The sequence below is a fragment of the Terrapene carolina genome, unplaced genomic scaffold, assembly GCF_002925995.2.
Source record: "Terrapene carolina triunguis isolate 2854851 unplaced genomic scaffold, T_m_triunguis-2.0 Scaffold68, whole genome shotgun sequence".
NCBI lineage: Eukaryota > Metazoa > Chordata > Testudines > Emydidae > Terrapene > Terrapene triunguis.
The window spans coordinates 66,174,018-66,194,381 of NW_020664419.1; the positions used below are offsets into that span (position 1 = coordinate 66,174,018).

At 41.9% G+C, this 20,364-nt stretch overlaps 1 protein-coding gene across 6 annotated transcripts in view; it reads right to left on the reverse strand.

The window, feature by feature from the left end:
• Window positions 1-20,364, reverse strand: part of PPP1R12A (protein phosphatase 1 regulatory subunit 12A) — a 200,349-nt gene that overhangs the window by 24,826 nt on the left and 155,159 nt on the right. For all 6 annotated transcript variants that reach the window (XM_024196693.2, XM_024196691.2, XM_024196689.2 and 3 more), the window contains 4 exons: window positions 15,959-16,156; window positions 15,593-15,764; window positions 14,272-14,390; window positions 11,464-11,529 (listed from right to left, as the gene is read on the reverse strand). In XM_024196693.2, coding sequence (XP_024052461.1) covers window positions 11,464-11,529; window positions 14,272-14,390; window positions 15,593-15,764; window positions 15,959-16,156 — 555 coding nt within the window. The remainder of the gene's footprint in view (window positions 1-11,463; window positions 11,530-14,271; window positions 14,391-15,592; window positions 15,765-15,958; window positions 16,157-20,364) is intronic.

A 20,364-nucleotide genomic window follows, 5' to 3' on the forward strand; every position in this document is an offset into this window, starting at 1 on the left:
CTTTCAAAGTTTTTCCGTCTCAACCAAAAATATTCTGCATTTAATAAATACTTCTAGAAGATCGTATTAACCCTTTGAACACTGGCATTTTAGGACTAGCAGGGAAATGGGAGCTCAGGAAGACATATCTGCAGCATTCAGAAGGTTTTTCAAAGAGTTCTGCATAAAGCGAGTTTTGGTGAGAAGTTTCCAACACAGGTGTCTGTGAACATTCACATCACACATGAGACTGCTTGAATGCTGTAGCAAATTTTCAGTTGTCAGTCTGTGTTCCTAATGCATTCACAAAACTGAACAGAGTCTGGTGCCTAATTTTATCCATAAAATTTCCATTATTGTTTGTGCATTGTTAGTTACACTGCTTCATTTTTTCCCATCTATGCAAGTAACAATAATGCTTATCTCTAAACACCATTCACACTACTGGGGCCATATAAATAAAAACACACACACACACACACACACACACACACACACACACAAAAAATCACAGAATCCTATGAAAACATGTATTGAGTTCACCATAGAAGTCTTGTTGACCCTTAGGACAACTATCAGTAAAGAAAATAAAATGGGAACATATGTGCACTAATCATACCCTGAGTCGCTGTTGTTACTGAGCAGTTTTTATAAAACTGCCACACACACACGATTTGAAAGCCGAAAAACCCGACTGGAGTGCAGTATTAAATCAAAGTTACTTGTGTCAATCTTTGGTGTCTGCCTAGGTGGAATTTAAACATCCAGTGACATTTGTTATCCTAATATTGGCAACCTCAAGCTTCCAAAAGTTACGGCTCAGTACTCAAAAAACTGACATTCTATTCTATTTTAATTCTTATACTTTATCCATTACTGTGGTGTTGGCTTAACCATCACAAGACTTTAAAAATACTGCGTTTTGCCTGTCTGGAGATTTTTGAGCATACGATGGCATGTGGCCCATCAGCAACTGCCAATAGCAAAAATCCCCAACTGCTGAAGATGGGACACTAGATGGGGAGGGCTCTGAGTTAATACAGAGAATTCTTTCCCAGGTGTCTAGCTGGTGGGTCTTGCTCACATGCTCAGGGTCTAACTGATCATCATATTTGGGGTTGGGAAGGAATTTTCCCCCAAGTCAGATTGGCTGAGACCCTGGGGGAGTTTTCAGTTTCCTCTGCAGCATGGGGCACGGGTCACTTGCAGGTTTAAACTAGTGTAAATGGTGGATTCTCTGTAACTTGGAGTCTTTAAATCATGATTTGAGGACTTCAGTAACTCGGTTAGGGGTCTATCTGAGGAGTTGGTAAGGTTCTGTGGCCTGCAGGAGATCAGAAGATGATCATGATGGTCCCTCTTCTGACCTTTCAGTCTATGAATACCCTTATATCCAATTTGCATGTGAAAATACAAAAACAGAAGGGCAAGCCTCCCTCTGACTGCTAGGTGGTGATTGATCTGTCATTCCCTCATAATTAAGGCTAAGATTTTGTCACGGTTATTTTTATTAAATATCACAGTCAGGTCACAGGCAATAACCAAAAATTCACAGAAGTCCCTGATCTGTCACTGACTTTTATTAAAAATAACTGTGACAAAATGGGGAGGGAGGAGGGTCCAGCATCCACTGCTGCTTGGGGCTCCAGGGTTCCCCACACCCACAGTGGCTGAGAGCGCGGGGTCCCCACTGCTGCCAGCAGCATCTTAGGAGGTGTGGGGGTGTCCCCGCCGCCCAGGAGCTCCAGGCGAACCCCTAGCGCCCCCGCTGGCTGACAGCTCCTGCCCCACAGCCCTGAAGCTGAAGCAGGATTCCGTGACAAAATTTTAGCCTCTCTGAGGTGGGAGATCTGTCTCTCTTTCCTTCTCTATCTGTCTTCCATATCTCCCTCTCATCAAAGCTTTCACCACTCTCCCATTCTCCATGCCTGCTCTTGCCATCTTCTATCCTCCAATTGAACTCTGCCCCTCACATAATCCATGCCTGCCCTCCAATATTACCTTGTTCCTGTTACCCTTTCTCACAGTCTGTCCTCCAGCATTCCCTTGATCCCTCTTAATTATTCCCATCACCACCATCCTTATATCTCCTGTTCCCTCACTGTCTCCTTCCTGTTCCATGCATAATGAGAATGAGGGCTGGTCAACTGAAATAATAGTAGCCTCATTTCAATGTGCAAAAGCCTAGGGAAACACTGGTCATCTGAATGATGGCAACCTGGCTTCAATTCTATTGAAAGTAATGAAAGAGTGACAACAGTTTGTGAAATGAAAAGTTTTAAATAACACCTAACATCAGACTTGCAATATTATCATGAGAGTTGGCCGTTCTGTGAGGCCTTTAATCTTTGTCAAGTGTCCTGGCCAACATTCCAGTTCTATCAAATCAGGTTCTAACATTCCAATTTTTGAGCATTATTTTTGCTAAAAGGCCAAATAGCTATCCCAAAATAATAATAATAAGACATGGATTGCAATTTACAAGACCAAATTAAATTCTGAAGTACAATCTAGTTAGTAAAAAGATACAGAACAGACTAATTGCTGAAGACTACCTGAGCACAATGAAACAACACATCGCTAAAGTAAATACCTCCCCTACAGCAACCAGCAACGAACCATGTCATTCAGGCATGTCTGGCGGCAACAGTGTGAGCTGTTCGGTGGTATTGCTCTAGAATGCACATTTTAAAATCAGTGCTTATGGCAACTTAACTACTGAAGTAACTTCTAGTAGTTAAATTATTTTGTCACCTTCCTCCTTGAAATTCATCCTAGTTGTGAAAAGATTTCATTGCTAGTGATATGACAAATGATCAATTTGGACAAAATTTTGCAATCTTTCCTTGGTTTGTATTCACACAAACCAGATCTGATTCATCAGTGCAGAAAATGGATGTGCGTATTTTCAGTGAGCCCTGGCTTACAAGCAGCACTGTAACCCTAACCCCTCTCTCAATCCCTACTCAGAATTCAAACCAACTTAAGATAAGGGTTTCTAGAACCTGACATTTAGAAGAATAGAAACTATTGGTAATCAACCTGTAGCATTTCTCTAGCACAATGCTACATCGATGGAATGCATTGGTCTGGAAGACAAATTCATCTTGAAATTGAGACTACAAAGGGATACCAATTCAGGAAGTGAGTATAGAGAGCAGTGAACAGTACTGGTATATTGTAATTAAATACAGGGCTTCAATGAAAGACCTTTAATTTTTCAGAATGGAGGTATTGCAGAACCATTTGCAGACAAGTTTTTTTTGTTTTTTTTTTTTCCAGTTTACTTAACAATTTATCTTTATTTCTTGTGTGGGTCTAAGTTTATCTTCCTGGTGAGAGAACAGATTTCCTATAAGTAGCAAGGTATTTTGAATTTATGTGCTGTATTGGGAAATCCTTGCTCTTGGCACAGAGCAGCTGAAGTAGAATCATATTACGATGACCTTCAAGTTATAAACTGTTACTGCTGTTTGACTTCTTTTCTTTTTTTTAAAAAAAAGGGATGAATGATCAGCTAACTAGTGAAAATGCAGTTCTGTACAGGGAACATCAAAGCATAGACTGAAGACTTATTATAAACAACTTTTCAAAGACCTCTGATGTTGAAAAATATTTAACTCATTTGTCAGGTTCCTTACAGATTTCATGCCAGAAACCATTCTGTCTATTTCAACTTTCTTTGTGGCATCTGCAAGACTTGTTCTTGACCTCTTCCCTTCAGTTTAAATTTTTGAGTTACCGCCAAGGCTGTCAGAACTTTTTAGCTGCTATCTTCTATCTCTGGCTTGTAACTTCACTAGGCAATGAAAGCAACAGCAGCACCACTTCAGGGAGTAACAGAGAACTTCATTATCTCAAATGATTTTTATTTTCTGACCAATATGTAAAATAAGCAGCAAAATCAATACATTATTCCAAACTGTATTTAAATATTTTAAAAAACATGTTATGAATTTTTATTTGCCCCATAACCTGTATGAGTTATTGGGGCTGGTGGTTTGGGTATGCAGAAGTGAGCAAAAATCAGTTTTTCCTTATTAATCATCATAGTAAATGGTGGGCAAGTAAATTTTGTGCTTGGGACAGTAAGTATTCACAACAATTGTGCACAGGTGCCTTGGAGAAAGGAGTTTTTCAGTTTCTCTCTAAGAACCACACACAACAGAACTTAGAACCATTTGAAAGGAAGCTGAGATTTCACTTCTTGTCATGGAATTTAGGAGTAGACTGCATATTAATCAAAAGTCAGTATTCAAAACATTTTCTAATCTCATTTCTTTAGAGATGGCCAAAAATCATCACAAAATATTTAGTTACTAGTTTAAGATTTCAGATTCAAATGTGAGAAATTATTGTTAATAGAATGGTTGCTATTTAACTGGAGGAACAAGAGACTTGAAATCTGCTTAGCCTTACAATGGAACTGAATTGTAAAAGACTGTCAGAACTCTAGGCCCAGATCAGCATTGGAAATGCTGGGAACTGAGGTAAGAAAGAAGCAGCATAATTTTCACAATATTTTGAAACACAAATATAAGATGTGGAGTAAATGTTTTGAACAAGATGCAAACTAAAAGCACTTTCACAAGTTCAAAGCAATTACACCCCAAACCCAATGTATTCTCTGGTAAAATGGACCTGAATTCTGCAGAACTCTGGCTGCATCAGGCACATTAGCTTCAATTATATTTGAAAATGTAGATTTTTAATAGCCGTGTATTATTTATTTTGATATTAAACCCATTTTCATGCTGTCCCCATATTTTCTGATTATGATATACCAGATGTTTGTATAAACAAAGCGTAACTGTAAACTGGAGGTACAGCTGTTGGAGAAGAGAACTCACACATTTTCAGAGCTATTATTTTAAGCGGTCTGCAAACTCAGTAATATGACAGTGCAAAAATTTGTAACTGGTTAATATTTTCAAGGTGCTATCTACAACCATAAGAGATAGAAACAATTTTTAAAAAATGAAAGACTGGACACTGGAGCCCATTTCTGTGACAGGCCATGGAATAAGCAGCAAATTCTGTGGCTGCAGAATTACAGAATACATGAATGGAGCCCCATTTACTCCTTTGGCTTCTAGTCTATTCATACAAAAAACGCGTGTTAATGGTAAGATTGAGAAATCAAGCAATCATATGCCAGGAAATGAGAGGTAAGCTTCAAAATCAACCTTAACTCTGCCTCCAACTCTCATGTGTATGCCTTAAAATATCACCTTTGCCATTACATAAATTATTAATAAAAATACAGTTTGTAGTAATACCAGCTAGAATTTCTTATACAACCTTACCTACAACTCAGTACACAACATTCACACAATTCATGTTTGAAGAAAATAGTTTAAATAACTTTAAAGTTATGAACATTCAAAGTTAAATGACCCAGAACTAGAGACAGTTCAGCATTTTAAGAAGCTCTAATGGCAAATGATAAGTCTCAGTGTGATAGCTTCATATGTTTAAAGCTTTACAACTACTAAAGTGATTTCACCTCTGCCTCAAATATCAGTGTTATGTACAGAACAAATATGAACAAAACACATTCATTCATTTCCCCCCGCAAAGGTGCAAGTATAAGCTTTCTGAATAGAATGCAAAAAGCTTTTTCATTCACCCACACCAGTTGTGCTTAAGTTTTCCAAAACAATGCAATTCCTAGCTAAGAAGCTGCAGGGAAATTCCCAGCCTACAAGGCATGAAAGTGGTCAAGCTATCAACAAATCTAAAAAGAGAATAATGAAGCATGTTGGCGTTCTATACTATAGTTTATGCTATGGTGAACATTTTCCTCCCTTCAGCAAGGCGGCTCAGTTTTCAACTAGTTCTCCTGCAACTCTGATGCTGGAATCTGCTTTTCTGAAGGAAGCACTTCATGCCTGCATCTGACAAGTAATATAGTTTCTAGCCCGATTAGCTCCCCCCCTCCCTTCTTCTGGCTCGTTGTATCAAATATTCCTTTTGCTTTCTTAAAAATTATTATTTCCACCCATTGTCGGGATTTGCTTTACGCAGGTATCTGTTTCTCAACTTGCGTACACTACCTGGCTACTGTATTGTGCGCAATGCTGAAGTGGTTCAGCTGCAGGCAGCATCATTTGGAAAAGCAAGAACTCAGCCCACCACTACTTCTTTAATGGACAAGGAGCATGGTGTTCAGCTAGTCCAATCCCATGTAAAAATTAGGTTCTGGACAACATTTAGTAGTGGTAGAGTGTGTAGCTTTATTTGAGAAGTTCATTAATGAAATCCCTCAAGTTAGCATCCACATAGCTTTGCATGTGTCACTCTGCCCCCTCCTCTCTGAGTCTAACCTACATACTTTCATCAAAAGATTTTAAAAAATATATTCAGTTGCCCACACACAAAGTTTATTAAAAAGGACTTACAATAGTAAATCAAGCCCAAAATTATGTATTACTTTGGCTCTACATTCCCATAACTCCTTCGAAATTACCATAATCACATATCAGACTACAATTCCACAGAAAGGAATAAGGAAGAAGTAAGTAATGCTCCATGTAGCAACATGAAAGAATAATGACAGATCCGAGGGCAACAAAGAATCTGCACTGGAGACTGATGAAGGAGAAAGGAAATATGAACACACAATCCATTAGGCTTATAGAAAAGACACAAAAGCAGCAAAAGAGAGGACAGAATGAATCATTTAACCAAAGTGGTTGAGGAATGTGTAAAGACAGTTATACAAACACAACAAGAGGGAAGATATTAGAAAATTGGGAGACTAAAATAATACAGAGTCTGATTCACCAGTGTGTTACTTCAATGTTTTGGTCAATAGAAATGTATTCTCTTATGCCATATTATGGTATAGTTTAAGATGTAATAGTTTTTTTCACCCACACTCATAGATTTAAAGCTTTCTTCCATTGCAACAAGATTACATTAATTCCCCTGAATATACACTTCTACCCCGATATAACGCTGTCCTCGGGAGCCAAAAAAATCTTACCGTGTTATAGGTGAAACCGCGTCATATTGAACTTGCTTTGATCCACCGGAGTGCACAGTCCCGCCCCCCCCGGAGCGCTGCTTTACCGCGTTATATCCGAATTCGGGTTATATCGGGTCGCGTTATATCGGGGTAGAGGTGTACTTTCTTGAAGACTAGTAACCTTGTACTGGGTTTTTTCTAGAAACCCATTTCTAGCATGAAGAATTCAAGTAGACTGTTTTCTCCAGTTAAGCTTCCCTATGATATTACCAACAGTTATTAGTAGCCTCTCGTTTATGTATTCTTCAAGAAAAATGCAGAAGACTCAAAGTTAGTGCACCATTAGTCACAGCACAGAATTTCGCCAGAAAAACAGAACAGATGAAACTAAGGATGTCAACCAGGCAGAAAAAGACAGTTACCTTTTCCGTAACTGGTGTTCTTCGAGATGTGTTGCTCATGTCCATTCCATATTAGGTGTGTGTGCTCTCCACATGCACTGGTGCCGGAAGTTTTCCCCTCAGCAGTATCCGTAGGGGGACCGGCTCTGGCGCCCTCTGGAGTGGTGCCCACATGGCGCAGTATAAGGGGTGCCGCCAGCTCCCCCCACCCTCAATTTCTTCTTGCCAGAAACTCCAACAGTGGGGAAGGAGGGCGGGCTGTGGAATGGACACGAGCAACACATCTTGAAGAACACCAGTTACGGAAAAGGTAACTGTCTTTTCTTCGAGTGCTTGCTCATGTCCAGTCCATATTAGGTGACTCCAAAGCAGTACTCTTGGAAGTGGGTAGGAGTGCACAGATGCGTAGGTTGCAACACAGCTCTGCCGAGCCCAGCATCGTCTCTGGCCTGCTGAGTGATGGCATAATGAGCAGTAAACATGTGAACAGAGGACGATGTTGCGGCTCTACAGATGTCCTGGAGAGGTATGTTTGCCAGGAAGGCCATCGAAGATGCCTGCACCCTCATCGAGTGGGCTCTGACAATCAGCAGCGTGGAACCCCCGCCAGGTCATAACAGGTCCTTATGCACTAGGTAATCAATTGGAAATCCTCTGTAAGGAAACTGGGTGAGTTGAGTCGATTTTTGGCAAGGCTTGGTACATTCTAAGTAAAAAGCCAAGGCCCTCCGGACGTCCAGGGCATGAAAACACCTCTCTTCACTGGTCTTGTGTGGTTTGGGACAGAACACCGTGAGGAAGATGTCCTGGAGACCACCTATGGCAGGAAGGCTAGGTGGGGCCGCAACTGAACCTTATCTTTGTAGAAGACCGTGTATGGAGGTTCTGAGGTCAAGACTTTAATTTCAGAGACCCGTCTTGCCGACGTCACCACCACCAGGAATGCGACCTTCCATGACAGGTGGGAAAGGGAGCAAGAACCCAGCGGCTCAAACGGCAGGCCGGTGAGCCTAGAGAGGACCAAGTTAAGATCCCACTGTGGGACAGGAGTCCGTACCTCTGGGAAGAGTCTCTCGAGCCCTCTCAAGAATCTGACCATCATGTCATGGGAAAAGACCGTCTGTCCGTGGATTGGTGGATGAAAAGCGGAGATGTCCGCTAGATGCACTCTAATGGAAGAGTGTGCCAGGCCTTGGGTTCCTCAAATGGAACAGCCAGTCCAGGACAGCCTATATGGAAGAATGCAAGGGAGGGAAGCCACGCTCTGACACCCAGTGGGAAAACCTCGTCCACTTGGCCAGGTAAGTCAGTCTGGTTGAGGGCTTCCTACTCCCCAGGAGGACCTGTTGGACTCCTTCTGTACAGGTCTGTTCCTCCGGGTTCAGACACGCAGTATCCACGCCGAGAGGTGGAGGGACTCGAGGTTGGGGTTCTAGGAGCTGGCCATGGTCCTGTGACAGCAGGTCTGGGCGGTTGGGCAGGGGCCAGGGAGGGGCCATCGACAAGCTCATGAGCATGCTGAACCAATGCTGGCTAGGCCACACTGGGACGATCACGACAACCTGCGCTTTGTGTCTCTTCGTTTTTGCCAGCACCCTGCCAATGAGTGGAATCGGAGGGAATGCGTACATCAGGCTCCCAGACCACGACAGGAGGAAGGCATCTGAGAGGGAGCCCTTGCTCAGACCTTGCTGAGAGCAAAACCGGTGGCATTTCCTGTTCTATCTGGTAGGCAACAGGTCCACGGAGTTCCCCACCTTTGGTTGATCATGCAGGCTACCTCTGGATGGAGCGATCACTCATGGTGAGAGAAGTCACTGCTGAGCTGTCAAGTATCAGGGGGTAGCCGTGTCACTGCTGAGCTGTGGTATTCTTGACACTGGGAAGTTGACAAGCTTCCAGGTGGATTTCGTGGCTGATGCAGAAGTCCCATAGACGGAGCGCCTTCTGACAGAGCTGACGAGCACACTCTGCCTTGCCTGTTGATGTAGAATGTCGAGGCTGTGTGGTCCCATCAGGATTCGTACCATCTTGCCTGACAAGTGGGGCAGGAAGACTCCGCATGCCAGCTGCACTGCTCAGAGCTCTTTGACGTTTATGTGTAACCGCGCCTCCTCCAGGGACCACATCTCCCATGTCTGGAGGTCGCCGATATATGCACCCCAGCCGAGGTCCGAGGCATCCAACACCAACTCAATGGAGTGAGGGGGCTGTCAAACGGAATCCCCTCCAGGACTGTCCTGCGGTTGTTCCACCATCGTAGCGAGGTAAGAATTGCCTGGGGAATGATAACTATCTTTTCCAGAGGGTCTCTGGACTGGGACTAGATCATCCCCAGCCATTGTTGCAGGGAATCTGCGTCGGATACCTGGCCATCCACGCCTCATGCTAATCGACCGGTACTGGGACGTCGAACGGGACCGGGAGCTACTATGAGCCGGTTGCCGGGAGGATCATCCTGAGTAAGGTGACCTTCCTTTTGGAGACCAGCGATGATGGCCCAGTGATCTGCGGTCTCTAGTGCCTGATCCATCCCGGGCCCTTGAAGATGGTTGGGGCCGATCCCGGAGTTCTTGCCAGGCGGTGTGTGCCTCAAAGGGTCTGCACCAATCTACCAGTGAGGTAAGCCTCGAGTCCCTCGATCAGTGCCCCCGATGCGGGGACTGAAGAGGCTCTGCTGAGCCTGCCTCTCCCTTCCTGAGGCATGTCGGCTGCAGGCGAGCGAATGTTGTCGGGACGCCCCTCTTATGGGGAACGGTACCGCTGAGGCAGGGAGGAGACACACACATAGGCTCCAATGCGGGTTTTCCCCAAGACCGGGGTACCACAGAAGCTGGTGAGGGCGGCACCAGGAGTGTCAGGATCTCCTGAGCTGCTTGAACAGCTTCGTGCATCGACGGCACCTGAAGCTGGTCGGGGCCTACACCACTATCCGGAGTCACAGGCAAGGCATGGGATGGGCTGCACAGCTCGACTTTAGACTTCCCGAGGGGGATGTAGAGCTGCCCAACATGAGTCTTGGCTTGCTCCCTGACCTCTCCTTTCCCTTGCGGGAGGTAGGAGATCTTCCCCTCACAGTCTTTTTCAGCTTCTTGACCTGAGCCATGGAGGGATACCGGTGCCAGCTCGTGGATGGCGCCAAGGGAGCACTCCGCACGGAGGCCACGGTGCGGAGTTGGACCGCTGCTCCGGTGCTGGAGTGAGTGCCGACTCCATTAGGAGAGCTTTCAAATGGGTATCATGCTCCTTCCTCATCCTAGGTTTGAAGGACTTGCAGATATGGCACTTGTCACTTATGTGCCCCTTGTCTAAGCACCTTAGGCAGCTGGTATGTGGGTCGCTGACAGGCATAGGCCGTTTGCAGCGATCGCAGGGCTTAAAGCCTGGGTACCGGGGCATGCCCTGACCCCCGGCTGGGTCCCATTTGGGACTAACGAAGAGTTTGAGAACTACTACTAAGGATAACTAAGAAAACTACTATGTATAACTATTTTACAGGATTTCTAAATTTGCAAGAACAGAGAAGGAATCAATGCTAGCCGAAGCAGCAGACGTTCCAGCACCATCACTGGTGGCAAGAAGGACCTGAGGGTGGGGGGAGCCGGTGGCGCACCTTATGCCACGCCATGCGGGCACCACTCCAGAGGGCGCCAGAGCCAGTCCAGTCCAGATAATGCTAAGGGGAAAACTTCCGGCACCGCTGCATGTGGCGAGCACACACACCTAATATGGAATGGACATGAGCAAGCACTCAAAGAAGAACTAAGAATTCCCTCAAGTACCAGCCTAAGTATCAGTTAGAAATAATATCAACATTTACAACAAATTCTACTTATCTATACCTAGAATGCAAGAAAGGGGGAGGCAATACTCAGCAAACAACCACTATTACAATATATTAAAAACGATCAAAGCCTGTAGTTCATTTATAAGCTAGAAGACATCATCTTTCACACACAAAACTGCAAAGGAACGGGTATTGAAACATGCCATGATTCAAAAGATACCCCACCAGATGTGTTCTTATAACCGAATCTAACTGCAATGAAAGAAAATTAAAACATAAAATCTGTCTCAAGAGATCACAACTGAATTAAAAATACCCAACATTACCTGGGTTTCTTTCTTATTTGTTCCTTCTTCTGAATCAGACTGGTGTTCCTGTTCATTTTCATCACTCTGGAGAAAATAATAGTAATAAAAATAGTAAACTTTTGAAATGCTATTGAGAGTTTTTAAACATTTTATATTTCTCAGGTCAAAATTCAAGACAGAGGGCTGATCTACATTACTGCTTAAGTTGATGTAACTTACATTCCTCAAGGGTGTGAAAAAGACACCCCTCTGAGCGACACAAGTTACAGCAGCCTAAGCGCTGTCCACACCAGTGCTATGTCGGCGGGAGATGCTCTTCCACCGACATAGCTTCTGCCTCTTGCAGAGGTGGAGTAATTATGCTGATGGGAGAGCGCTCTCCTGTCGGTGTACAATGTCTTCCCTAAATGCGCTACAATGGTGCAGTTGCATCGGTACAGCTGTGCCAATGTAACTCTGTAGTGTAGATTTGTCCAGAGTTTATTTGAATTAAATCTATTTTGTATAAAAGCAACAGAAGCAAACACAAGGACAAGAATTTCTCCAAAAGTATCCCATAACATTCCTGGATGGCTTTGTTCTGTTTAACAAAACAAAATGGCAGAAACATTGAACAAGTAGATATTTTCAGTACTAGACTGATATATAATGGAAGAAAGTGGGATTATACCGTTAGCATAAGGAAACACTTTCCAACAGTGACATTTAAACACTTATTTTTAGAAGTAAAAGGAAAAGGCAACCAATGCCACCATTGGGAGTATAGGCCTTCTTGTTAATTTGCTCTGAATTCACTTATCTTAATTACTTTCAATTATAAATACACAGTAATTTGCAGATTACAGGATAATGGATCTACTTCTCACAAATTAAGTATGTAGACTAAGAAGAGGGAGGAAATTTTGTTCTCAATTGATCATCATTGCTTATGTTTCTCAACTGTGAAACTACCCGTGTTAACATTATCTGGCACCAAAACAGCTGGATATAAGAGATATCTATTCTTGCCCATTAGACACTTGTTCAACTGCACTTGAAGGATCATGAACTTTTTTTTTTTTTTTTTATTGTGTAAGTATCATTCTAAAATGACAATACTTTAGGTCAGAAGCGTTTTAAACACATCACAAACAACTCTGGGACAGTGGCTAAGGTCAGAGCTCTCTTCTCTGGACTATCTTAATAGGCTGGACAGGGAAGGTATTTGTTTTATATACCAGTTCTACAAGCTTCTTCAAAGGAGTGAGGGGCCTTGTTTTAAAATCAAGGTAGGAAATCCAGGAGAGAATGGGCCTATCAGGCTCTTCTGAATTTTATCCTCAATTTCTTTTCTCTTATTCTCAAAACCCATGCCATGTATGCAATCCAGAAGGCATGTTATTATTTGTATTACAATAACATTTGGTGCCTCAACTCACTCTGCTAGACACTGTACAAATAGAGTAAGTGAAAATAATTATTTGTTTTTTACCTATTGATCCTACCCAGATTCCTAGGAGCACTTTATGTGAACCATTTGACATGTTGAATATCGACCATTTATTCCAACACTTCGTTTCTGAGCCAGTTTCTAAACTATGTCAATACTTTACCTCTTATACCATGACTTAGTTTTCTTAAATGCCTCTTGTGACAGACCAACTTTGTCAAAGGCTTAAAAAAAGTACAAATGTGTTGTCAGCTGGTTTTCTTTAATCTACTATTTGCTCAAAGAATTCTAGTAGATTAAAGTTAAATGATTCTGGTTAATGAAAGCTGTTCTGGTTTGTCCCTATCGTATCATGATCATCTATGTGTTTTAGAATTCTTTTTCATTATAATAATTTGATATGTGCACTGCGTGGAAATGTTACTATCCCTTCAAAATAAGGTGTTTTCTAAATGAATGATCAATACACCCCAATTTAGATGTGTTTAAATCTCAACCCAAGTTACTGCTGCTCTCATTGTTTACCTGCACTCTACAAGTAGACTCCGTTAGCTTGTAGACCTATACAGAACTATATCTGAGCACATCAGCAAAAGTCACTTTAAGCATGATAGGCCTATGGGTTTAACAACTGGTGTGGCCACGCTCATGCAAAAGGAATGACGACCTATACATTGGTCATCTCATTCTATGTATTACTAATCTAAATGGCCTGGGAAGAAATCCCAGACAATATAGACCTCAACAATCCATGCTACTCCAACATGCTAACACATTTTATATAGAGAAAAACATGTTACAAGCAAATTTGCAATTATTTTTGGAAGAACCCACTAGTATGGGCATAGTTGAATCCATCTCATGATGTTGCATTTCCTGTGTTTTCCAGAAAATCATATTAAACCATAACTCAGTGGTTCTCAAACTTTGGCAACCCGAGGACCCCCATTTTTATTTAAAATTTTTCAAGTACCCCAAGTTCCCTGCTCGGCCCCAAGGCCCTGCCCCCACTCCACCCTTCCCCACAAGGCCCCCCCGTCACCCCACCTCTTCCTGTTCCTGGACAACCCCTGCCCCTCCTCTTCCCCACCCCCTCCCCCAAGCATGTCCCATCCCCGCTCCTCCTCCTCCCTCCCAGCACCTACTGCACGTTGCTGAACAACTATTCCCCAGTGCGAAGGAGGTGCTGGGAGGAAGGGAGGAGTTGAGAGAGGGAGGGGGAGAAGTTGATCAGCGGGGCCCACAGACCCCCGGAGTACCTGGCGGTCTGCGGACCCCAGTTTGAGAAACACTGATTAAAGCAATAGGGTATAGCTTAGAGTTTTATGTGATAATTTTATATGAATTCTAAATGCTGTGAAATAGACATGTTTTAGTTGTTTTAAGCAGTTTCTCACATCTTGAGTCCAAAAGGAAACTCCTGTAGATCTTCGTTTTTCTCTTGGTCGCCGCCTGTCTCTTATTGATTTTGACTGTGATTTATCTTCTTCCTTTTCTTCTTCTTTTTTCCGGCCTTCTGTTAACAATAACATTTTTTAAATATGACACAAAAATCATGTGATCTTCTGTAATATACAACTTACATGTTAATCTGACAGGTGCTGGAGCAAGAAGCTCAGTAGCCAGTTTTATAAATTATGTGGTAACACACATCTGCTCAGAACACAGTTGTGAAATATTGTTGTAAATACCATTAAAGTGGTCTGGCAAGTATTTTGTATTTCCCAATTGCTTTCTGTAGCATTCTACTTCAGCCACTTAACCAAAATATTTCAATATAATACTAATACTTCTGACAACAATCTAGAAGTTGGTTCTAATATTCAAGCTTTAAAACTTCTGCCTACTTTATTACGGGGGCATCTGACTCAGGAGAAACAAGCATAAAAGAATACCAGGTCATACTTCCTCACATAAATATTTCCTTAGTTATAGCATCAAGAATTCAGTGCAATTGACATAGGTTCATTGAAGCTTTCTTTGCAAAAAAAATCTCTCTTTTCGGACAATGTACTGAAATTTCCTGGATTTCATTAAGTTTGTGCTACGGGTTTCCGTCTTCCTTAATGGAAATTTAGTTTCAGTTCAGCATTGGCCTTACTGACAAACTCTCTCACTTTTGAGTTCTGATTTTCCATCTGTCACATGCTTTCAGCAAAATAAGTATTATTCACGGTTGCACAAACAAAACATTTACTTCCTTTAATGTATTTTTAACTATTTATTTACCCTTCTATTAATACAACAAATCATACACAGCCAGCAGGCACTGTAGTAAGCACTACACTAACTTATTCATTTCAGTGCTTCCAATCTTCACGGTTTTAAAATGAATCTGTTAAAAGATGAACCAAGGATGAGATAGAGAAAAAAAGAAATAAAACATTCAAGGTGAAAGCATCCCTTTGCTTTGATTTTGGCTTCCTTGAACAGCATTCTTTTCCTCTCACCAAACTCACAGAATTGCAACATAGTATTATGGAAATCTGACCCAAATTCAGGATCACTTCACGATAGAGGGAAATAAAGTATTATATATTGGGAGGCACCACTTGAAGACAGTTGCTTCAGAAGATAATGATCCCAGGGAGGCAGCGATGCTTAAAGTGGCGTTAAGAAATCCCTTACCTCATAACACATGCAGTTTAAGACCCTCTGTAGAGACAAAAGATCCTCTAATAAATAAGGAAAGAAAAAAGTCAAAACATATAGTCTTACCTCTCTCATTTTCTTTTGTTCCACTCCTGGGATAAACAGAAGTTATACCTATAAGGCTGTTTGGTCTGTTTACTTGACTTGAAGTAGAAAGAGAACTAGTGGAGGTGGAAAGCGAAGAGGATGATGAAGTAGTTGGAGTTGTAGTTGAAACTGGCCTATAGCGATGATAGGGCTGTTCAGCAGAAAAAAGTAAACATTAATTTCCAAAGATTAAAAGGACACAGATAAAAATACCCATCATACAGGATATTAACAGAAGACATTTAAATAAGTAAAGAAAACTTAAGCTTACTATAATTTTAGTACCACCAAACAAAAATTAAGATTTATACCAATTACACCACTTAAAAGGAAGAGTTGAGATACCTCCTCAAGAGTTCTGGAATATCTTTGTCTAAAGTCATCTTCTTTAGTTTCTGATTCCTTCTTGTCCTCCTGTTTTTCTTTGTCTTGTTTTTCCTTCTCCTCCTTCTCCTTTTCTTCATTCTCTTGTTCTCTGGTTCGTGTAGGACGACTTCTTCCTATAGTTTTTTCAGCTTCTTGAAGATCAGTCAGTGTTACACCCTTTGGAAAAAAAACAGACGCAAAAAGCAACATTTCAATAGGTGTCACTTACAGTTTTTACTATTACACTGCTCTACAGCCAAAATGCTTCTGAAATAAATGTAGTCAAACTTGACTAATTCTGGGTCACTGACAACGAAAATGATGCTTAAAATTGTTGATTGGCTCTAGTTTTCAAGATATGCTATTGGGTCAGTATATACGACCCTTGACTTGGGAATGGCGGAGGATAAGTGAGTTATAAAGGGAAGGGATCTCAATTTAAACCAGAAATGACTAAAATACATCTTTGACTGGATCTATGAATAAATCTATGACTGGGTTTGGACAGTACTTGCTTTTTAGGCAAAACAATGAATGATGCAATCTGAAGCTGGTATTGCGTCATACATGATATGAATTGCATCATGTTATTCCTAGAAGTCATGGATGATGCAATCATAACGAAGCTTACATCACTCTGCTGAACAAATTGCCCTATATCAGCTCTAGAAATCATACAGTGTCATGTTCTCTTATTTGTCAGTGTTTGATTTTGCAAAGGGACACATTTCTGTTTAGCCAAAGTGAGCAGAGATGCCTCGTACTTGTGTGAACAGTGCAGATAACTTCTGCTATGTTTGTGGTGAAGTGACTTTTGCATCACAAAAGCGCAGTATAACCACTATGGTTAAGAAAGCCTATCAGCTTTATTTTGGCTGCAAAATTGGAGATCAGGACAAGAGGTGGGCCCCACACATATGCTGCAACACTTGTGCAACAAATCTTCGCCAGTGGTTGAACAGGAAAAGGAAATCTATGCCTTTTGCAGTGCCAATGATTTGGAGAGAGCCAACAGATCATACCAGCAATTGTTACTTCTGCATGGTGCCTCAGTTGGGAAAGGTGTGTCAAAGAAGAAAAAGTGGACTGTGCATTATCCAAACATTCCATCAGCTATACACCCAGTATCCCACGGAGAAGGGCTGCCGGTTCCTGATGCACCAGAATCATTCTCACTTGAGTCAGACGAGGAAGAGGAAGAGGATGAAACTTCTGGTCCTGAACCATCAATGTCACAGGACCCACATTTTCTCCCATCCTCCTCCTCTGAACCACACCTCATAACACAAGGTGAACTGAATGACTTTGCCAGGGATTTGGAACTACCCAAGAGTAAGGCAGAGCTGTTGGGCTCCAGACTACAGCAGTGGAATCTCCTGGCAGGTGATGTTAGGGTTTCCATGTTCCGTGACCGTCAAAAGGATCTTGTCCCACTCTTCTTCATGGAAGGTGATCTTGTAGCCTGCAACATCATCGATGGTGTGATGGCAGCCCTCAACATCGTTCACGATCCAGATGAGTGGAGACTGTTCATTGATTCATCGAAGACGAGTCTTAAAGCTGTTTTACTGCATAATGGCAATGTTTTGCCATCAATTCCAGTTGGTCATGCAGTCCATATGAAGGAAACCTAGGACAACATGAAACAACTTTTGAGGTGCATAAACTATGACCAACATCAGTGGCAGCTTTGTGGCGATTTGAAGGTTGTTGCTCTCTTGCTTGGTCTGCAGACTGGATACCCAAAGTACTGCTGTTTTCTCTGCGAATGGGATAGTCGTGCAAGAGATTCCCACTACATCAAGAAAGATTGGCCACTCCGACAGTCATTGGAGCCTGGGAGGAAAAGTGTTCAGCATCCACCACTTGTTGAATCAAGGAAGATTTTGTTACCACCCTTACACATCAAGCTGGGTCTGATGAAGAACTTTGTCAAGGCCATTGACAAAACACAAGCAGCTTTCAAGTACCTCCGTGGAAAATTTCCAAGGTTAAGTGAAGCTAAGATAAAGGAAGGTGTCTTTGTTGGTCCTCAGATTCGTGAACTTCTTCGAGATGATGCATTTGACCATGCACTGTGTGGCAAGGAAAAGACGGCCTGGAAAGCCTTCCAATTAGTGGCAATAAATTTTCTCAGAAACAACAAGGCAGACAACTACAGGTTGTTGGTGAAAAACCTCCTCAAGGCATACAAAAGCCTTGGTTGCAACATGTCACTAAAGATACATTTTTTGCACTCTCATCTACATTTTTTTCCACCGAACTGCGGAGCAGTGAGCGACGAGCACAGCGAGCGATTTCACCAGGACATTGCAACAATGGAGAAACGCTATCAGGGCAAATGGAGCCCATCAATGCTTGCAGACTATTGCTGGACAGTGACAAGAGATGCTCCATTTAATGAATACAAGAGACAAGCCAAGAAGCGTCGAGTAGACACTGAATAGGACTAAACTATGTACATAATAGTTTTTTGCCTTTTGTTTCATAATAAATTTTATTTCTATAACCCTTTTGCTGATTTTTAAAGTGTTACATAAACAGGACAGGTGAAATATTATCATGTAAAGCAACCATAAACACATGAAAAGACCTAGGTTTACAATTTATGATTAAAACTCTACTATCTACACAATATACATAGACATAAAATGTAAAAACTTAAATATCTTAGAAACAGTAGCCAATCAGTTGTTTTAATTGTCATATTTGAATTCAGCACATCAAAATACATAATAAATAGCACATTTTATCTCTGAAGCAGACGACTTCTCAAAAATTGTAGACCAGTGTTACTGATGGCCAGTCTATAAACTCCTAAAATAGATTTAAAGTTTTTAACTCTGGAGTGTTTCTTGCATTTTGCAATTAACAAAACTTACTCTTCATTCTGTACCCTCAACACGTGACTGCTAAACTGTAAATCAACAATGGCTGCTGCTTCTGTGATATGATTTTCAATGGGATATTACACTCCTAAATCATGTAGGCACTCTTGAAAATTCCACCCTAGATCTTTTTCACTATAATATAAGTACTATTAATACTTTAGAGAGAAAGTTTATGAAAATACAGCAGTATTCATGTGTTAGACGGCTAAATTTAAGAGGCGTTGAGCCTTCAGACATTCCACTGACTACAACTGGAGTTGTGGGTACTCAGCACAGATGAAAAAAATCATGCTTGCAGCACTTAATACCCTTACATTTCCTCACAGTGGTTTCTGCTTACCTGAATAGGCTGACATTTATCCTTAAGAATTTTCATGTTACTTTGAAGATAAAATTATCTGAGCCGGAGTAAGCTGTCTACTGCTATGGAAACAGAACATCTCAAGGAAATGCCAGGTCTTCTCTTCTTGGGTTTCAGCCAGTGTGACTTATTGAAATTCTGATGATGCCACCTGCGAGGTGGGACTAGGACTAGCATATGTGAGCTGGACCTGTTGTGTCCAGCATTGATGGAGACTGTCAACGTTACCCTACAGAAGACATTGTGTCAGCTGTTCTTAAAGAAACTGTTGTGTGGCCTCTTTTCATGAAGCCAGCTCTTGAAAAAGATCATCTTGCTGTCAACTCTCCCTTTTCCAGGGAAGGGCATGGACAGGCTTATGGTAGGATAGCTCCGATAGTTTCTTCAATTTACAGATTCTCTTGACTTTAGTCAATCTAATTATAGGTTTGGTTTTAGATTATAAAGTGCAATGATTATATTATTTGATTATTTCTTCCTAGCCCTGGATTAAGTTAAAGCAACCTTGCTGAATCATTTCAATATGTCAGCAGACTAACAGGGGTGGATCGAGTCACTTTTTGGTGTTTCTGCTGCTATCTTTTTGAGTGGACTCAAATGGTAATTGTGGACAATTGTTCCTCTGCCTTTAGGGCATTCATGTGGGGGTACCAGAGCTGTCTATTTGGTCTTCCTCTGTGTTTTATGTGTATTTGAGGATACTGGAAGAGTTAGCGAAAGGATGTGGGCTGCAACATATTCAATATACTGAGGACTCCCAGATCTGTCTCTCTTTCACATTTGGTATGGGCTAGTGAATTGGAACACGTATATTAGGGACTATATGATGTTTAGGGATTAGAGGAGTTGCAGCTGGCTACCAGTCAATCCAGATAAGATGATGATACGGTTTGTTGTTGGCTTGGGAGAAATAGCTGAAAGATTGTATCAATGCCCGAAATCAGAGTGCGCAACTATTACACCTCTACCTCGATATAACGCGACCCGATATAACACGGTAAAGCAGTGCTCCAGGGGGAGCGGGGCTGCGCACTCTGGTGGATCAAAGCAAGTTTGATATAACACGGTTTCACCTATAACGCGATAAGATTTTTTGGCTCCCGAGGACAGCATTATATCGAGGTAGAGGTGTA